The following is an 18,878-nucleotide window of genomic DNA, read 5'->3' as shown; positions in this document are numbered from 1 at the left end:
AGGATCTTGATGGCGTAAAGGACGGTGTCTCGCAACCCTTTCGTCGTTGTGATTTCTTTCCCCCAGCAGCTCGGCACGTCTTGGGCCGCCTCCGCCTTCGGTTGCCTCACGGGGCGCAGAGTCTGCCTAGCCATTGCCTGCTTCTGTGGCTGCAGAACTTGGCCTTTATTTCATGTAAAGCTCGATGGCCATCCGGAGTACTTTTCTGCTTTTGACAGTCTGCATTGGCGCTAGAGGATGCATGAAGCCATCCATGTCAGCTTCACGGCGCAGCATCGGAGTCTAGCAATGCTGCCGGGTATTCCGGCATCCCATTGCAACGGCGACTAGGCGCATAAGAAGTAAGGGACTTGAAAGGCGCTGCTGGATGACCTATGGTAGATATCTCGGCAACACTTACATCGATGTCAAACGATGCCGCCTGTTGTGATACAACAGATCCCGCTAGAGACACCGGGCCTTGATTGAACAATCTAGAGATTTTCGGGATGGCAGTATTAGCGTAAGGCTGGCTGTTGAACCCGAAGATTTAATGGTGTAGGCAGACTGACATGGAAGATGGCATGCATGCAGTGAACTCCAGTAGTGGCAGCCTGCTCAGCCCACAGCAAGGCGATGCATGCATGCTGCTGCGCATTGCGAGTTGGTCTCAAACGAGGCTGTCGGACCAATGAGGGTTGATCTGGCTATCGATGGTTCCCTTTGACTGAGGGGTCACTTGACCTCTCGAGAGCTTCCTGCTTACCGGAATGTAAAGCGAGGGCATGCTCATGACGTGCATTAGCCGATGTCCACTAAAGCATGATGGGACGTTACTGCGGAGGTTCGAGTATATTGCTTTAGAGTGTCTCGAAACAATCGGATCTATGGACAATTGTGGCCCTTCTAATTATCTTGCCTGTGAGCATCTTGTCGACATTGTTGCTGGGTTCGTGTCTTTGCTGCCATCATCTTACTACTCGTCTCATTGCTAGGTAAGTTACTGATCGGTGCGCCCCCCAACAAGTTGCATTGTTAGATAGAATCTCCTAGACGTTGACAGTATCCCATACAGGACGACGCTGCATTGTCCAATGGATCCCCTTAGCATCACCGCCTCGACTATTACCGTGATACAGTCGCTTTTGGTGACTTACGACACGATCAAACACATCAAAGACCTCCCTAAGGCATTCGCCGAGGTGGGACGCAACCTCCCCTTGGTGAAAGAAACGCTTGACCTCGCCCAGCAAGCCCTCAGCATTGACAGGCCCGACGAGAATGTCAAAAGTGCGATTCAGCCCGCTCTCGCGGACTGTTTGAAACGAGCCAAAATCATCGAGGATATCTTCAGCGAGATTGAGCCCGGAAACCAACAGAACAAGGGCGCCAAGGATTGGTCCGCCTTCGTCCGTTTCTACCGCAAGAAGGTGGTGCCGTACGGCAAGGCGAACAAGGTCGAGGCGCTGATGCAGGACATCCTGAACAAGCTGAAAGTACTGGCCATCCACCAGGTCTTCAAAGCGCACGCAGAGTCTCTGGGGCACATTGAGAAGTTGGAGGATGCCATCAAGTCCCTAGCAGAAGTCGAGCCGTCCCTCCCAGACTCGGAATTCGATGGTGGCCCTGCTACCAATGTCACGCAGCACATTTCCGACAGCGGGAGGGGCCTCGTCTCTACCGGACACTACTCGGAAATCTCCATGGGAAACACGGCCAAGTATCAATCGGGGGGCGGCGCTATGAACTTTGGTATGGATTTCATGAGATCCCAAACCAGAGACTGAAGGGCCCGTCGTTGGAGAGCTGACGCGCAAGTTGGGATAGCGTATTATGGGTATGAATCTAATCGGATCGGTTAGTTCAGTCATGAGGATTCTGTTTTCTCGAATAGTCGTTCACATACGATAGAGTGCGATCCCAAATCCAATCCGGTCGAATGGCTGAAGCACATCTCGAAGCCGCTTGATTTCGACAAGATTCATATCGAATCGTTGCAGATTGCCCAAAAAACTCCCAAAGCCGGCCGGTGGTTTTTAAACTCTGCAGAGTTCAAGGACGAGTGGTGCGATGGCACCTTGCGGAAGCTGTGGTGTCATGGCATTCGTAAGCGCATGCCTCCAAGCCAGCTGAGCGATAATGTGTGGGCTGGAAACTAATGATACATCTCCAGCGGGTACAGGCAAGACTGTCTTGTCGTATGGAATCATTATTTCCTCATCTCTACATGTCGTCTGTCGAACCAAAGCTGACAAGGTCGTGTCTAGGTCCATAGTCATAAATCATCTTCAGACTCGCTTCTCGTCTAACCACGAGATAGCCTGCATCTACGTCTACTTCAACCACAGGCAACACCAAGACCATTGCCTGACAAGGCTGCTTTGCACCTTAATACTTCAACTACTACATGGCACCAACCACGTGTCACCCAAGATTCAGGAAGCACACAGCGCCTGGAAAAGTAATCAACAGATGCCGTGTGAACGCGACTATCTGAAAATTCTCAAGTCCCAATCAAAAAGCTTCAAGAGGATCTTTTTCGTCGTAGACGCTTTGGATGAATGCCTAGACGACACGGAAACCAACACACTAAACAGCTTCCTAGAGGCCTGCCAAGAGCTCCCCGACAACTTTCGGCTGCTGTTTACTTCGTGGCCTGATCCCAAGCTCTCAGCCCTGATCAGGCCGGGCTGCGAACTCCCTATTACCGCCAATGATGACGAAATCAATTCGTATCTCCGCAAATTCATCGAAAGCCGTCCCCAACTGAACGGGATAGTAGAGAAAGGCTGCAAGACAGACCCTCTGTTTAGGGATAAGACTTTGGAGACCATTGTTCAGAAGTCACAAGGAATGTAGGCGTTTGAGTTCCTAGCTCGCCAGGTTTCCGCAGATCATTGACACTCCTATTTAGGTTTCTCCTCGCTCATCTACATATTCAGTCCCTGGCTTCTACTCACAGCCTGGCCACCCACAGCTTGGCTGAGTTTAAGAACAGTTTGGCTCAACTGTCCACAAGTCCAGATGCCGTTTATGCAACGGCGTTGGAGCGAATCAAGAAGCAAGACAGGCCCCAGCGCCAGTTGGCGATGAAAGCACTCAACTGGCTGGTACACGCGGAAAGGCAACTCAGCGTCGACGAGCTGGCACATGCCCTTGCGATCCACACTGGCGTGGATGAGTCCAGGTCTGAGCCATGGCAACTACCCAAAGCCGCCGAAATCATCGGTATTGAAGACGCCCTGATATCAGCATGCGTCGGTATCGTGGTCGTCCTCCCAGCCACGGACAACAAGAAAACTGTTCGTTTAATTCACGCAACCGCCGAGGAGTACATCAAGAGAAACCAAGCGATTGGCTTTCCCAATGAAGAGGCGATGTCAACGTCAATGCTGACGAGGACCTGTCTTGACTGTCTCACCAGGATACCATTGAGCATCGGAAGCCCACCCGAGTCAAGTATAGATGACATTTGTCAACAATACCCTCTCTTCAGGTACGCCGCAAACTTTTGGGGCATTCATCTGGACAAAGCAACGAGTTCCAAGGGAGATCTGTACAAGCTGGCCTGGCGTTTCGTCTCGGACAAACTCAAGCTCGACACCGCGGTGCACGTCATGTCTGACCCCCGGATCTCGCACGAAGCAAACGTTTCCGGAGTGCATATTGCCGCCTTCTTTGGCCTCGAGAAGCTGGTCCGGAAGGCGATCGCGAACAACAAAAACGTCAACTTCAACGCGCAGACCAAACGCGGCGAGACGCCGCTGCATTGGGCCGTAACCCACGGGCGCCGTTCCTTTGCGGAGTTCCTCATCCAGGAGGGCGCCGAGCTGAACGTCCCAAACGTCGACAAGCGGACGGCCCTGCACAAGGCGATCATGGCAGGAGACAGAGACTTGGTCGACGTGATTCTGACTTCTGGAAGCCTGAACCTCGAGCTCGAGGATTCCGAAGGCTACACCTGTCTGAGAAGAGCGGCCAGATACGGACAGCTCAAGACCGTGGAGGCGTTGCTGAAGAGCGGAGCGGACGTGGACGCGGCGGACAAAGACGGCTACACGGCGTTGCGATGGGCAGCCCACGAAGGCTACAAGCCCATAATCAAGTTCCTTGTACATCACGGGGCGTCCGTTAGGACCTCGGGTCGCGGCAGCTGGACCCTGCTCAACTGGGCGGCGCAGGAGGGCCAAGACGACATGGTCAAGTTTCTCGTCAAGTGCCGCGTTGACCTCGACTCGACGGACGCCGACGGCTTCACGGCCTTGCGATGGGCGATGAAGTACAACCGCTCGACGACTGCGTGGCTGCTGATACAGGCCCGAGCGGACGTCAACAAGCCGGACAACCGAGGCACGCAGCCGCTCCACGCGGCAGTGCAGAGCTGCTGCGGCCCGGACAGCAGCAAGGCCTCGATGAACCTCCTGTGGCTGCTGTTAGAGAACAAGGCTAATGTCAACGCGCAGGCCGGTAAGCTTGGCCAGACACCTCTACACCTTGCCGCCGTGGGTGGAAGCAGCTCTGTCGTATGGCTGCTCCTGGAGAACGGGGCGGATCTGAGGCGGCTGGATTCCAAGAACCGCACGGCGCTTCACTGCGCCATAACGAGCAAGAACGCGGCGGTCTGCCGGACACTGCTCCAGAAAGACGGCGACTACCTCGTCCACGCCGTGGATCAACACGGGCTCACCCCGCTCCATGACGCCGCGCTGGGAGGGAGCAGTGCCATCGTCAGCCTGCTGCTGGAGAACGGGGCGGATCTGAGATGCGTCGATTCGAACCGACGCACAGCTCTCCACTGTGCCATCCAGGGCGAACACGCGGAAGTCTGTCAAATCCTGGTCCAGAGAGGCGGCAACCATCTTGTGCTCGCGGTAGATGACGAGAAGCGGTCTCCCCTGCACCACGCGGCGTCTTGGGGCAACCTCTCCGTCGTCGGCATGCTCCTGGACCACCAAGCACCCATCGATAGCCAGGACAGCAAAGGACTGACGGCTCTGCACGTAGCGGTCTCCCAAGGGTACGAGAAGGTCGTTGAGCTCCTGCTGCAGAGAGGGGCCGGCACGCACGTTGCCATTGCCAAGCGGAAGAGGACGGCGATGCACATCGCGGCAACCTTGGGGCATCTGGAGATTGTCGAGACGTTGTTGCGGCATGGCGCGGAGGTGGATGTGCGGGACAGCAGAGGGGAGACGCCGTTGCACCTCGCAGACGCCCACGGCCACAGAATGGTCAAGAAGTTCCTGGTCAAGCGTGGAGCCGATGTTCAGTGTTTGAATCGCAGAGGCTCGACGCCGGGGTTTCCGAAAGCCATGCCCAAGGAAACGGGAGTAACTGACACGGTCCTCCCGGTGGTTGAAGATGAGAGGGTCGGACTGAACGGGGCTCCCATCCAGGAGGAAGTAAAAAACTGGTGGAAAGGGGACAAACGGTTTGCGGCTCGGGTAGAAGACGAGTAGCACAGGTAGCAACTTGGCGGACAAAACGATGGATACTGCTGTCTGATAGCAGCATTGTGTCTAGAGAACCGGCGCACACGTGAAAAGATGCTGGATATCTTATCATGTAAGAGACGGGCTCACCCGCCGCGTGTTAAAGGTCGTTTACCTATTCTCGATAGTCATGGCTTGATTATGAACGCCGTGCTTATACCCTACTCCGCTAGAAAGACTTCAGCTCCTCGAATAGGAAGAAGTTGCCATGAACATTACAGTTCTCGGAATGAAGTGGTGGCCATGAACTACATGAAAAGCTTGTTTCACTCGATTCCATTCACCTCGAGCACTAGGACCGACTAGCCTAGATCATGGTTGCTTTGAGACTAACGACTCTTCATCGTCAAGTGTTATTGGCGAATTACCAGAGCGTCAATTATCGTCTTCTTCTCTCTAAACCTTTCCACCAGAATCCCAAGATACGATCGGCCGTTTAGCCCTCAAGGTTGACCGACGGCGTCCTTCATGTTCTGAGTACGCCCCGCCGGCTCCAGCACCGGGAATTTGCGCAAGATGCGAGGCTTGAAACTCTGCTCCGCCTTGGGGTGCGACTCGCACTCGAGCAGCTTCTTCGCGCGCGGGTCGCTCTCGCAATCAAACTCGGGCACGTCGTCGCACGACATCTTGCCGAACCCCCGGGACCCGTTTCCGCCCTTGTATTTGCACTTGCGTCGGTCGAAGAAGGGCTTCTCCCCGTCGATCGGCGGCGGCCAGGGTACGCTGTTGAGATTCAGGGGCTCGTGGAGTTGCAGGTGGCCCATCGGGTACTTGTTGCACGGGTCAAAGTTGGCGGCATCGGCCGCCATGACGGGGAACATGTACCACGCGCCTTCACGCAAGAGCTTCTTGCCGTCGTCGTCGTCGGGCGCGAGCGTTTCGGTGTAGAAGATGGCTACGGCCTCAGAGGGGGCTGGGACCGGCTTTTGGCTGGTGGTTGGATTGTCTTTGATTGGTATGACGACGAGGGTGTCTTTCGATGGTGTCGTGGCCGGCTTGAAAGTTTTCGTCGGTGTTACGGTGGTGGGCATAGTCGGCATCTGCGAGGATTTGGCGGTTGTGTAAGTTGACGATGGAGAGGAACTGCGTCCGTACGGTCCTCGTGTGAAGAAGATTGAAGTTGATGAGGTTTTTGTGATGACCGATGTGGTGGTTTGCGAGGAGGAGGAGGAAGAGGAGGGAGAATAGGAGAACGTAGTGCTTGTCGACACGGTGCTTATCAGGCTTGTTGACGAGGTTATTGTGATGGCCGATGTATTGGCTTGCAACGAAGAAGAGGAGTAGGAGAAGGGATAAGAGGAACAGAACGAAATGTTCCTTGTAACGGTGTTTCCCAGGCTTGTGGACGAGGTTGTTGTGATGACCGATGTGTTGGTTTGCAAGGGAGAGGAAGGGAAGGAAGAGGAAGAAGAGGAAGACAACGAAATGTTCTTTGAAACGGTGTTCCCCAGGCTTGTTTGTGTGATCGAGCTGCTTCCATTACCAGGCAAGATCGGAGATGTAGTCGGTACCATGAGGGTGATAGTATTCAATATCGATGAGGACACACCAGTCATCCATGTTGTTACCGAGGAAGAAGAATTGCGTTCGTACGGACCCCCTGGAACTAGGGTCGACGTTGGTAGGAACCCTGTGCCCAACGACGTGAGGGTTTGCGAGGCCATTGAGCCATTCCTCGACAAAGTAACTTCGATGCCTGCTCGTTTACTAGAGCCGCCTTGAGACACGGGAGGCGAGGCAGACACTCCGACAGACGCGGGCGTGGCCGAGATCGGATTCTTGCTTTTGTTGGGAAGCTCACAAACCTGCCTGCGTTCAACCTTCTTGTCCGACGGATCCTTCTCGTCTGACGGGTCCGACTTGTCCGGCTCGGACGAGGAAGAGAAGATCTGCCCCGGCAGCGGCGGCCACTTATCCGCCCGGTCACCCGCCGGCTGTCCCTCCACCCAGAGCCGCCACTCGGCCTCGTCCTGGCAAGTCGCCGCGGGCTGGTACTGCAGGAGAATCTTGCCCCTGACGTTGCGGCGGGACAGCCTCCCGTGGTACTCCGGAATCGGCATCAACTCTCCGTTGACGATCAACTTCCCCGTCCATTGGAAAGCCGCCCAGTTCTCCGGCCTCACGATCGTAGGGTTGTAGTCGACCACCTCGACGGGTATGTCGCCGTACACCTCCGTGACGGCCGTCTGCAGAGCCCTGACCTGGTCCGGGTACCTGACGGTGCCCTTGCGGAAGTCGACGTGCGCCAGGACCTGGTGAGGTATCCTTCGGCCCCTGGCGTCAAAGTACACCTCCGGGTACGTCCATTTGCGTGGCGTGACGATGAAGGCCTTCATGTTCAGGCTTGTGGGCGTGTCGGTGGCGCCGTCCTTGCTGTTGCCGAACATGACGCCGGCGTCGCCGTCCTCCGGGTGGTCCTTCATGTCATTCAGGCCATATTCGTAGAACTTGTAAAACTCCATGTCGGGCGGAATTCTGTTAGGGAGTTCTACTTCGATCAAGTGCTCGAAGGGGTCCATGGTAGAGTCATCCTCGTCCAGGTCCTCTTCCTCGGGGTCCATGGTCGTCTGCCAGATGTGGCTTATCCACGCGCCCTTGCGGGAGACGAGGACGATGGAAGTACACCCGAACAGCCCCTCGAGCCCGATCGCCTCGACGTTGTCCTTGAACGTCGTCCAGTTCGCGCTGGGGCCGTCGTTGGGGCCATGTTCGACGAGCTTCGGGGTGTACCTTTCCTTCTTCGCGGTGTCCTCGGCGATCGCGTCGATCTGGCTGACGATGAAGCTTTCGTGGTTTTCGTGATCACTCGGGTCAGGCCACTTGCCGAGGCTGGGGTCGCCTCGTCTCACAAGGCCTTGAGCGGCAGAGTCCTCGGATCTCTCGATCTTCTTTATAGCGCAAGCTCGGCCTCCGCAACTGTCGGGGCCACATAGAATTGCCGATGGCATCGACGTATACGTTGATGTTACTGTCGTTGCTGTAGCGATGACACTGCATTGCTTGACGGTTGTGTAGGCGCTGGTTGAGCACTCTGCTTCGGCAGTGTTTCCTTTCCAAAAAAATGGAGATCAGCAAAGCTCTGGAATCTGGCCTCCTTGACGAAAGTGGCTCACCTCGCGCCACGGAGCAAAATATGCTCTTTTGAGTGGCAGTGACGGTAGCAGTGCACGATGATGATGTTGTGGTGGCTGTCGATGAATGTGTCTTGGTCCGAGTCTTGGATTTCGACTTGTCATCATCGTCGTCCTTGTCGTTATTGTCGTCCTCATCGTCGTTCTTGTCGTCATCTTTGTCATCGTCTTCCCCATCCTTGTTCTTCTTGGGCGGACAGTTGCCGATTTTGAGTCCAAGCAGCTGGATGCAAAATTCCGGGATGTCGATCTTGATGTTGGGCGGGAACTTGACTATGCATCCAAAACAGATCTGCGGGGGGCCAACAAATGGAATGATGACTAGGTTGATCATCGTCAGTAGATGATTGGCGAACTTGGGGTGATCACTTACTTGGGACGATCGTGGAATGGTCACTGCCCGGAGAAGTAGTCGTGATATACCTTGGGGATGTGTACGTAGCGCCTGTGAGAGTTTGGAAGCTTACCCCCGTTGGCAGAGTAGTCAAGGTCTCGGGCGGCGGTTCAGTTGACGTAGAAGAGGCTGTTGAGGCTGGAGAAGCAGTCGACAGGCTGGTACTCGACCTGGTACTCGACAGACCAATCCTCGAAAGACTGGTACTCGAAAGACTGATACTCAAGGAACTAACGGTTCCCAAGCCTGGCTGAATGCTGGGAGGTCTGTTTCTTCCTGGAAGCAGTTCGGTTTCAATGGCGGAAGAGGAGGTTATGCTGTATGACACTGATGAAGATAACGAAAAGGGAGCCAGAGAAGTAGTGGTCTGTGGTGTTGACGACGGCAGCACAGTCGGCGGTACAGTCGGCAGTACAGTCGGCACCAAAGAGATCACCGGTGGAACGGACACCAAGGTTGACGACGGGTCTTTGACTATGGTCGTCCCGAATGATACCGACGAAACCACAGTTTGAATATCTACGACCGTTGTCGTGACCTTGGCAGTGGTGTTTCCAACGCTGGGGACACCAGGGGTGCTTCCTGTTCCCAACGTCGATGCGGATGTCGTAACGATCGTGGTTGACGAGATGTGTACGGCCGCCTGCGTGTAGCTAGTCAGTCATCTCTACTGCCTCGCAAGAGGTCTTTCTGGGGCTTACGCTAGTGGTGTTGGGCCAGATAATGCTGTTGACCTTGCTGCAAGAACCGACTCCAATTTGGCATGTGGTGTGCACTCCTTGGCCCCAGGTGGTGGTGGTGTTGGTGGTGGTGTTCTCGAAACGGCGAACATAATAGAGCTGGCCTCGAGACTCTGGACTAGCAGGTGACAGCCCGAAAGCGAAGGCTTCCAAGCAAGCCAAGAGAATGAGGAACATTTTCGTGACTCGAGAAATCCAGGGACAGTCAGGTTCAACCAAAAGAACGAGCCAACCTTAAGGGGCAACGTCGGAAGGTGGTTCAGTGTGAAGAACAAGAGGTAGTTTGCTTCAATTTATGGGACACACTATCCAGGCTCTGCTGTTTACGCGGGGTTTCTCTGTTTGGTCTACACGGCGTTGATATGGCCGCATTGTGGGGAATCTTTCATTTCCTCCTTGAAGTCAGAAGTGGTAGTCGAGTTCTCAAGTGTTACACGAGCTAAAATGAGCCGCAAAATGAATGCCAAACGGCTTTGAAGCAATTACTCCTGCAGCTTGAACATCCTGCTTGTTTGCCCGTTTGACACACCAAACCTCTGTTGAAGCGAGAAATACGACACTCTGTATGACATTGAAATGGATTGGGAGCAGAAAAATTGTTTGCGGTCTTTGTGCTTGGGAACAGGTTTCTTCCTGTCTCCATCTGTGGTTCAACCTGTTGAAAGAACTCAGTAATTCTGTGATCACCCCCCCCCCCGCCCCCCATGTTCTTGCATAACGTTGTTTATGGCTACTCCCATATATGTCTGTCAAATCTGGCTAACGCATCTTATGTCTATGGGTCGCGCAAAGAGTGGCCAAACCAAAGACTTAGCAAATCGACGGGGGTAAAACATCTCTCGTGTAGTACGCAGTGTGTAAGACAGGTAGGAATGGTAGGGACTAACAGTCAGAAACACAATTGGGGACGAAATTCTACAAATGAATGATAGGACGCCTTCACCATCTTTGAGATTAACAGTCCACAGATCCCTCAACGTATTCTGCCTTGAAGGTGAAGGAGCCATAGTCGTATCGCCGTAACGAGCGCCATGACAGACCACCGGTCTCCCAAGCCACCAGTCGCGCCGTCTCCCAGAAACTCGAACCTGAAGGGCTTCTTCCATGACAAGGAGCCCTTGAACCCAGCAATGGCAACGACATCAGGCGTGTCCCGACTGCTCTCGGCTTCGCCCACCTGGTTTGTCCGCGACTTGAGTCGCACAAGCTTGTAGACGGCCTTGGCGTCCGCCATTTGATCCTTGTCCGCTTTCTGCCATTCAAAGTCCTCGCGACGGAGCAAGCCACCGTGTTCCACCTCAACAGAGAACCGGAAGCCGAAGGTGACCTCGTTGTCGAAGATGCCCGGGCGCATTATCTCCGTCACACCGTTTGATATCCCTTGCGGCGTGGCGGCTGCACCAGCTGGGGAGTTCAGCGGTGGTAGTGTGATGATGCTGGCCGTCGAAGCGAGCGTCCAGCTCGGCTCTTCGCTGATGGTTGCCAAAGCGGCATCCTTGTCGTCGGGACCATTGTGGAGAACTAGGCACGGTTTTCCGTCGTACGTGCCGCCGGCAGCGATGAAATGGGACGACAGGGCGTACAGCTTGTGGTTCGTACTGTCGCCGACATGAATGGTGCGAGTAAGCTTCAGCTGCATGTATGCGCTCAGAGAATGGGGGATCGGGTGGTGCAGAGAAAGAGACGAGCTAGTAGAGACGTTGGCACTCTCTGAGGCTGGAGAGAAGCCAAGTTGGGCTGCGGAACTCGATGAAGCTGTGGCGGCATCGCTCGGTGCGTAAGGAGGCGGCGGAATGCTGCTCTCGAGGGTAGCTTCAGCCCCAGCTTCGGTGGGCTTGCCCATGGTTGCGGTGACCGGGTTGGTGCTTCAATGTGCGTGGGTAATGTGGAAGATTGTAATTAGCGGGTGACTCGGCTTATCCCATGCCTGCTCCCATGTAGAGGTGAATGAGACCTGTGCGTGGTTTATGAAGACCAAAATTGTGCAGAAGGAATTTGGAAGCCTCGACTTCTCTTATAATTGTTGTCCTTGGTTGGCGTTGGTGCCTATTGAGGGGGCGCAGCGGAGCAGGCAAACACACATCCCCTCCCCTTTGCTCACACCTGCAATATTTACTGGGTGTCAAGGGTGTGACGGACCCAGCAGGAGTGACATGGGGCTGCGGATATTCAATGGATCCTCCAGCTGCGGCCGCTTGAAGGATGCAGATCTCGGAGACGTTCCGCCTTGAGGAGCAGTTGAAGAGCTGCAAAAGGGCTGAAAGAGTTCATAACTCATGAAATGGTCCTGCTGCTGGTTTAATATACTTTGACCTGTTTGGTCACCGACATAGGACTGACCTGAATAAGAAAGTGGAAGTGGTAGGTAGAGTAGTCGCCGCGTCTATCAGCACATTTTAGAACTGTTCTGTGCGATTGTTGCGATGTCTAGTTGTGACATAGAGAATTTAACAGATCAGTAGATCCAAAACTGTGTATATGTAATACCTCAAAAGCAACAACACAGCCAGTGAGCACAAACCCTGGGTGAATAGGTGAATACAAGAGCACTCTATCGAACTACGAGTCCAGGGCCTTCATACTTGTTTTAGTGGCAGGTGAAATGGCTGTATAGCCTAGGTGCTCACTTCGATTATGGCCCTAGATTTCTTTCAAGTTGAGGATTGGCATTTGGACTTTGTACAGAGCCAGTAGAAATTCCGAAAATAGGAGGGTCAGTCGAACGATGGAAATAAACCAACCCTTCCAGGAATGAAGCATTTTTCACTGCACGCCGATTCTACGCACCGCCTATTACGCAGTGAACCTACCCCAACCAACACCGATGATGATCATTGACTGTTTCATTCGGTGATCTTAGACTTGAGCCTTCAAGTTATGTCTGCCTAAAAGGAGGCTGGGATTCGATGTTAGTGGGGCTGAACCTGGCGTACATAATTGATTACCCCGCGGCTTTAAGAAAGGATCGGGCTAGAATATCTTGCTGACTCTCCTACTTCGTGTCGGCTTTTCTTTCTCGCCTCCTCTGCGGACGCATGGTATTCACCAAACTGGCCTATACGATGTATAAACCCCTCAACACCAGTCAGAGGGAGACGAGACTCGTCACAATCCTTCCAGGTCGGTTTGATGATGCGGTCTATTGCGAGCTGCATGTCATATCTTTGTCCAGCAGCCCTGTTTACGACGCGCTGTCCTACGTCTGGGGCGATCTGAGAATCACGCGAGAGATATTCGTTCAGGGAACTGCCCACCAAGTCACTGCCAACCTCGAGGTTGCGTTACGCTATTTGCGCCAGGTCGATAAGCCGAGAGCTCTGTGGATAGACGCCCTTTGCATCAACCAGAACGACATTCCTGAGAGGAGCTCACAGGTCGCCCAGATGGGCCATATCTACAGGGGTGCTCGGGAAGTCGTTGCCTGGCTTGGGGAGGAATCAGACAACAGCAACCTTGCTTTCGATCTGACAGAAGCTGGATCACGTTTGTCATATTGGTGCCGCGGCCTCCAGTCGGACGGCGATCCGACAACATCGTCCTTCGGCTCGGAGCACATCCGTTCTTTGGAGATTTTAACAAAAAGGTTGTGGTGGAAGCGAATATGGACGTTTCAAGAACTCATCCTGGCAAAATCCGTCCATTTTATCTGCGGAAACCGCAGCATGGACGCTGCTACACTCTTCGCGTTTGCCCGAGTGTATTTCCAACACGTCAATACTTGCGACAAATGCGATGCCTCGCAAGCTCCGCACCAGGAAGATATGCTGCGGCTCGGCGAGATACTGGCCCCTCTAGTCATGCTGGACCAGTCGCGCCAAGATGCTGCGGGCTTGTATATCCCCCACACGGTACTCCTATACCGCAGCCGAGACTGTACGGATTCGAGAGACAAGATCTACGGATTCATCGGCTTGGAAGCAGCCAACAACGCTTCACCCTCCCGGCTACCAGACTACTCTCTCCCAGTGTCCGATGTCTACGCTCAAGCAACTCGCGACTTTATCGCCACAGAGAAGCAGTTGTCCGTCTTCTCTCAGCTGCTGCCCCGATGTGCGCCGCACAAGAGCCCTATATCAGACGACCTACCGACCTGGGCCCTCGACCTGACTGCCGCTGCCACTCCTCAGGTCTCGATAGACATGTACACACGCATGACGAACCTCCGGCTCTACAACTCCACCGCACCCGGGACGTTGACGCTGGGACGCCGTGTGGGGTTGAAGAAGCTCGCTCTCATGGGCAGGGTTGTCGGGACGATAGGTTCGCCCCTCGGCGAGCCGTGCCCGGCGGACCGTCGCGCAGACGCCAACATTTACTACGCATGGCGGCACTTTGCGAGAGTGGACGATCGATACGACGAGCCCTACGCCGGGCAAACGCACGTGGCGTACGGCGACGCGTTCTGGCAAACTCTCTGCGCTTCCGTCGTCCCTGCGCACTCCAGGGTCGCCGACTACGGAGACCTCGTCCGCGCGGATCCGGAGAGACACCGCGGGCTCCACGACGCGTGGTGGCACTCCCTCTTACCCGACGACCTTGCGGACGCCAGGAGGAACCTCCGAATCGACCACGACATCACTGCGAACGAGATCGCGCAGTTCTTCTCCTGTGTCAGCATCGCCACTACCATGAGAAGGCTGATGGTGGAGGAGAGGGAGCATGGGTGGATGGGGCTAGTGCCCCAAGATGCCGAGGAGGGCGATCGCATCGCGGTCATTGACGGTGGCAAAGTGCCATACATACTACGCCCAAGTAAAGAGGAGCCGGGATCATGGTGTTTGGTCGGCGATGCCTACGTTCACGGAATCATGGACGGCGAGGCCGTAGCGCTGGGCGAGCGTCGTGAAATACTGCTTGTCTAGATTTTCTTCAGTCTTGATTTACGCCCTCCTCTCACCACGATCTTCATCCTGAGGGCTTTTCTTTCCACTCGTATAGCCTTCCCAGACTGGTCTTTGGCAATTCACCACGTTCCGTCCAGGAATGCAAAGTCGACGCTTTCATGTCTACACTGGCTCGGTGGAGTGAGCCAATGGCTTTCTATTCAAGCAGAGGTCAAGTGGAGAGAGTGATGTTGCGTCGAGAGCCCGAAAGCAAGATTTCAATACCCAGGAGGCCGCCTTAATATAGACTTGGCGATGTGTTTCAACTGTGCAAAGTCCAATGCCGAGAGCTTTATATCGCGCGTAACTGGTTGTTTACAGTCTGGCTCGGTGGGGCTCCCGTCCGCGGGGTAATGCAGACCAGGGTATCTGGCATGATGCGCCTCAGCGAGGCCTTAAAGTAACGGCTACTTGCATCTTCAATCCGCAAGGCCTCTTCTCTTTTTTCATCTCGTTTCCATTGCATATTTGCTTCGACGTCACTCACTTAACCATGAAGGCTGCTTCGAGTCTGAAAGTCATCATCGTCGGGGCGGGCATCGGCGGCCTAACTTGCGCGATTGCTTGCCGGCGAGAAGGCCTCGAGGTCGTGGTTCTTGAAAGAGCGAGCAGGATCGTACCGGTAAGTCCACCGATCTACTCAAACCAACTCACCCCATCTCGTTACGGCGCAAAGTATCTGATCAACTACCGCAGATGGGTGCTGGCATGCAGATACCGCCCAACGGCGTGAAAGTCGCGCGGCAGCTGGGCTTCCTGGAAAAGCTACGACAGGTGGCGACCACGATAAAGGCGGTAGAGCTCCGCCGATACGACAACGGCAAGCAGCTCGGCGAAGTCACCGAAGAGCAGTGTCGGAAGGAATACGGCGATCCGTGGATGGCCGTCCACCGCGCCGATTTCCACCACGCGCTGTGGCGGACGTGTCAGGAGCTGGGAGTGAGCCTCGACCTGAACATGGAAGTCGAGAGGATCGACTTTGAGAACGGTACCGTGTACATGGAGGACGGGGATGAGATTTCCGGCGATGTCATCATCGGCGCCGACGGTATGGGTGGTGGTGGTGGCCCTGGTAAGACGTTTGCGCAAAGAATCGTCGCTGACATGTCACATGGGCAAAGGTCCTCAGTCCGTCTGTCGCGCGCAGCTCCTCGATACGCCTTCGCCGCTGATTGACACGGGTGATGTTGCCTATCGGGCGGTGCTCCCACTCGAGTATCTCAAGGCCCTGAACGACTCGCGGGTCGACAACCTCTGCGCCCAAAACAAAGTCATCACATGGCTGGGCCCAAGTCAACATGCAGTCCTTTACTCGGTCCGAGGAGGGCGAGAATTCAACCTGATACTGATTCGGTCAGATCATGGTGAGCCCGGGGACCTACCACACCAGGGTGGCGATGCGGGGGAGATGAGGGACTACTTCGCCGGGTGGGATGGAATGTGAGTCTATCTATGCGTTATCTTACTCTCACAACTGTTTGATGAACAGGTGATGGGCGGTATACGACACGTAAACAAACACGCAATTTCAAGATTTGCAGACACTGACGGATTACAGACTGACCAAAATCATGTCTTTGGTATCGCGAGTCCAGAAGTGGAAGATCTGTACACCATCAAAGGTGGACCCGGCATGCAGGGTCTGTGTGGTCCCCTGGTCCTTCTTCAAAGTCAGAATACTTACAGGCTTGCAGGGCTGTTTTGCCATCCTCGGTGATGCTTTTCACTCGAATCTTCCATACCAGGCGCAAGGAGCAGCAATGGCCATGGAAGACGGCGCCTTCTTGGGCAAGATCCTCGGCCTGGCCACAGAATATGTGCTTAGTGGCCGTGAGGATGCCTTGGATGCGGAACCTTCCGGAACACAGCTTCGAAACAAGCATAAAGGAGATGTCGATTTGAAGAAACTCGTTCCCGCTGTGCTGGAGAGATACGGGGCGGTGCGAGGCACGCGAGCATCCGACGCTGTACGCGGCGAGGGTCGCACGGAGCCGGTCCGGAAATGGTTCCATCTGCCCGATGGCCCCGAGCAAGAGGCAAGGAATGCCGCGTTATCGCATAACGACGCGAGGGACAGGTCCGCATGGCGTGATGACTGCCTCTCCTTGCTCGGGTACGATGTTGTTCAAGAAGCTGAAAAGGTCACTGCAGCGGTCTTGGAAGTACGATAGAGCCCCTTCAGCAAAACATGCTCAACACTCTCCATCTCCTCTTCATTTGCTGTTTCTATGGTAAACAAGGGAGCATTGCTCTATTTACGACATTATTTAAGTGCAACTTATACTCAACTCCACTTCCCCATCAAGCGAATAACACTTCTACGATCTAAGTAGCAATAATTCCCAATCATGATAGTAAATGACTTTTCCGATCCTTGATAACATTTAATCGACATTTGTCTCGTGAACTCATGGCAGCTCAGGCATCTCTCGTATACTCGGACTTTTGGCGCCAGACGTGGCCGTATCTCATAATGACGACCGGGATGGGCGCCAAACACATGCTGAACGCCCCCAGCATCGTGAAACCCCAACCGTAGCCGAATGTCTGCACCAGCGGCCCGCTGGCTAGCGGCAGGAAGGTGCCGGCGAGGCACCGCGTTACGATGACGCCGGTCATCGCGGAAGCGGAGTACAGCCCGGCGGCGTCGACGACGTAGGCCGAGAGCGGCAGGGAGGCCATCAGGAGGGTGAAGCCGAGCATTGCCACCGACAGCAGAAGGAAGCCGACGGGCAGGTGGAGCTGTGCGATCCAGCCGTACGCGGTGATGGAGAGAGGCAGGGTGAAGGCGCCGATGATGACGAGCGGGAGGCGGTACTCGGGGCGTCCTACAGGGTCGTTTCCGCGGAGCTTGATGTAGATCCTGTCCAGACTGAAGTTGCTGACCAGGACACTGATGAAGGATCCGACGCCTGGGGTGTGTTAGAGGGTGAGTCGTCGCCAGAGGGGGGATCTTTCTGAGACCGAGATCTTTCTGAGACCGGAATCGAGAACTTACTGAACGACATGAACGAGAGACCGGTGAGGGCGGGCGAGAACCCGTACACATCCTGCAGAATGCCGGGCAAACTGATGGACATGACATAGAAGAAGGCGAAGGTCACGCAGCCAAAGAGAGAGAGCCCCATCAAGACGTGGGATTTGAACAGCACGTGGAACGGCCGCTTGACGGACTCCCACAGCTTGAGCATGCTCTTGTGGTCGTCGACGCCGGCCGGGTGCAGGGGCGCGCCGTGCTCGTCGGCGTGCTTGGCGGCGCGGCGCCTCAGGATGGTCATCTTGTAGGTCTCCCGGAAGCAGGTGAGGAAGAGCAGCTCGCAGACGGCGGCCAGGCCGGCGCTCATCCAGAGGACCTGGCGCCAGCCGAGGGTCTGGGCGATGGCGCCGCTGATCATGGGGCCGACGGCGCCGCCGATGAGGGGCGCGAGGGAGACCATGCTCATGGCGGAGCCGCGGTTGTCCGGGAGGAACATGTCGCCGATGATGGCCGGGTTCAGGACGTTGGAGGCGACGGCGAGGCCGGTGAGGCAGCGGGCGGCGATGAGGAGCGGGGTGCTGGCGCTGAGGGCGGCGAGGACGGTGGCGGTGATGAAGAGGATGTTGGCGGCGTTCATGACGGGGTAGCGGCCGTAGATCTCGGACAGCGGCGCGATCAGGAGGGGCCCCGCGGCCTCGCCCAGCTCCCAGATGGTGACGAGCAGGGCGCTCGCGGGGGAGTTTGTGCCTTCATTATGGTCCAGGTCTTCTATGATGCGCGCGGCGACGGGCACGACTGAGATGCAGGTGAAGGTCCTGTAAGTGGGTTAGCCCCCGGCCGGGAGGGGAGGGGGCGGGGAAGGGAAGTCGATGGGAAACGTCTACTATGTACGAGGTGCTTGGGTCAACTCACACAGTGAAGGCCGTGAGGGCCAGCAGGCCGACAATGGTCCACTTGAAGGGCGTCGGCCACTCTCTGGGGTTGTCAGAGTCGCCGTTGGGATCAAAGTCGAGCAGGTGCTTCGATAGGTCTTCCTCGCAGAGAGGGTCCTCCACCAGCAACGGCTGCTGCTCTGCCGCCATAGTCGCCATCTTCCTTGTATGTGTGCTTGTGGGTGCGTGTCTGCGCTGAGAGCGAGGGTGGAGGGTTGGTTTGCTGGTCGACAGGCAACAAACAAACAGGATTGGATGTTGGTGTGAAGAGAAAGCAACGGCGATGGGCGCCAGAAAACAGAACAATGGACGACGACGTTACCGCTCCTGCAATGCGCGAGTTGCGTGCTCGC

General features: G+C 55.3%; 7 protein-coding genes across 7 annotated transcripts; 3 read left to right on the top strand and 4 right to left on the bottom strand.

Moving 5' to 3' along the window:
• Positions 1–1,073: 1,073 nt before the first annotated feature.
• On the top strand, positions 1,074–5,435 carry CH63R_08631 (Ankyrin repeat protein; the record flags this gene model as incomplete). The annotated part of the gene is made up of 4 exons (XM_018303605.1): positions 1,074–1,731; positions 1,891–2,085; positions 2,300–2,834; positions 2,894–5,435. The coding sequence occupies 4 exons, from the start codon at positions 1,074–1,076 to the stop codon at positions 5,433–5,435; spliced, it is 3,930 nt and encodes a 1,309-aa protein (XP_018155628.1).
• A 476-nt stretch (positions 5,436–5,911) lies between these two features.
• CH63R_08630 (Immunoglobulin a1 protease) lies at positions 5,912–8,933 on the bottom strand (the record flags this gene model as incomplete). Its single annotated transcript, XM_018303604.1, has 4 exons — positions 5,912–6,508; positions 6,564–6,898; positions 7,018–8,517; positions 8,582–8,933. 4 exons carry the CDS (start codon positions 8,931–8,933, stop codon positions 5,912–5,914), a joined length of 2,784 nt encoding a protein of 927 aa, XP_018155627.1.
• A 170-nt stretch (positions 8,934–9,103) lies between these two features.
• On the bottom strand, positions 9,104–9,910 carry CH63R_08629 (uncharacterized protein; the record flags this gene model as incomplete). The annotated part of the gene is made up of 3 exons (XM_018303603.1): positions 9,104–9,208; positions 9,320–9,646; positions 9,695–9,910. 3 exons carry the CDS (start codon positions 9,908–9,910, stop codon positions 9,104–9,106), a joined length of 648 nt encoding a protein of 215 aa, XP_018155626.1.
• A 796-nt stretch (positions 9,911–10,706) lies between these two features.
• Positions 10,707–11,576, bottom strand: CH63R_08628 (uncharacterized protein; the record flags this gene model as incomplete). The annotated part of the gene is made up of 1 exon (XM_018303602.1): positions 10,707–11,576. One exon carries the CDS (start codon positions 11,574–11,576, stop codon positions 10,707–10,709), a length of 870 nt encoding a protein of 289 aa, XP_018155625.1.
• Positions 11,577–12,795: 1,219 nt separating this feature from the next.
• On the top strand, positions 12,796–14,595 carry CH63R_08627 (Heterokaryon incompatibility protein; the record flags this gene model as incomplete). The annotated part of the gene is made up of 1 exon (XM_018303601.1): positions 12,796–14,595. The coding sequence occupies one exon, from the start codon at positions 12,796–12,798 to the stop codon at positions 14,593–14,595; it is 1,800 nt and encodes a 599-aa protein (XP_018155624.1).
• A 514-nt stretch (positions 14,596–15,109) lies between these two features.
• On the top strand, positions 15,110–16,787 carry CH63R_08626 (Salicylate hydroxylase; the record flags this gene model as incomplete). The annotated part of the gene is made up of 5 exons (XM_018303600.1): positions 15,110–15,238; positions 15,313–15,688; positions 15,738–16,056; positions 16,175–16,256; positions 16,311–16,787. The coding sequence occupies 5 exons, from the start codon at positions 15,110–15,112 to the stop codon at positions 16,785–16,787; spliced, it is 1,383 nt and encodes a 460-aa protein (XP_018155623.1).
• A 247-nt stretch (positions 16,788–17,034) lies between these two features.
• On the bottom strand, positions 17,035–18,684 carry CH63R_08625 (Major facilitator superfamily transporter; the record flags this gene model as incomplete). The annotated part of the gene is made up of 3 exons (XM_018303599.1): positions 17,035–17,528; positions 17,615–18,408; positions 18,506–18,684. The coding sequence occupies 3 exons, from the start codon at positions 18,682–18,684 to the stop codon at positions 17,035–17,037; spliced, it is 1,467 nt and encodes a 488-aa protein (XP_018155622.1).
• Between the last annotated feature and the right edge of the window lie 194 nt (positions 18,685–18,878).

Source organism: Colletotrichum higginsianum, chromosome 6 (genome assembly GCF_001672515.1).
Source record: "Colletotrichum higginsianum IMI 349063 chromosome 6, whole genome shotgun sequence".
Taxonomy (NCBI): Eukaryota; Fungi; Ascomycota; class Sordariomycetes; order Glomerellales; family Glomerellaceae; genus Colletotrichum; species Colletotrichum higginsianum.
The sequence above is the reverse complement of the archived record's forward strand: the minus strand, read 5'-3'. Positions and strand labels throughout refer to the sequence as shown.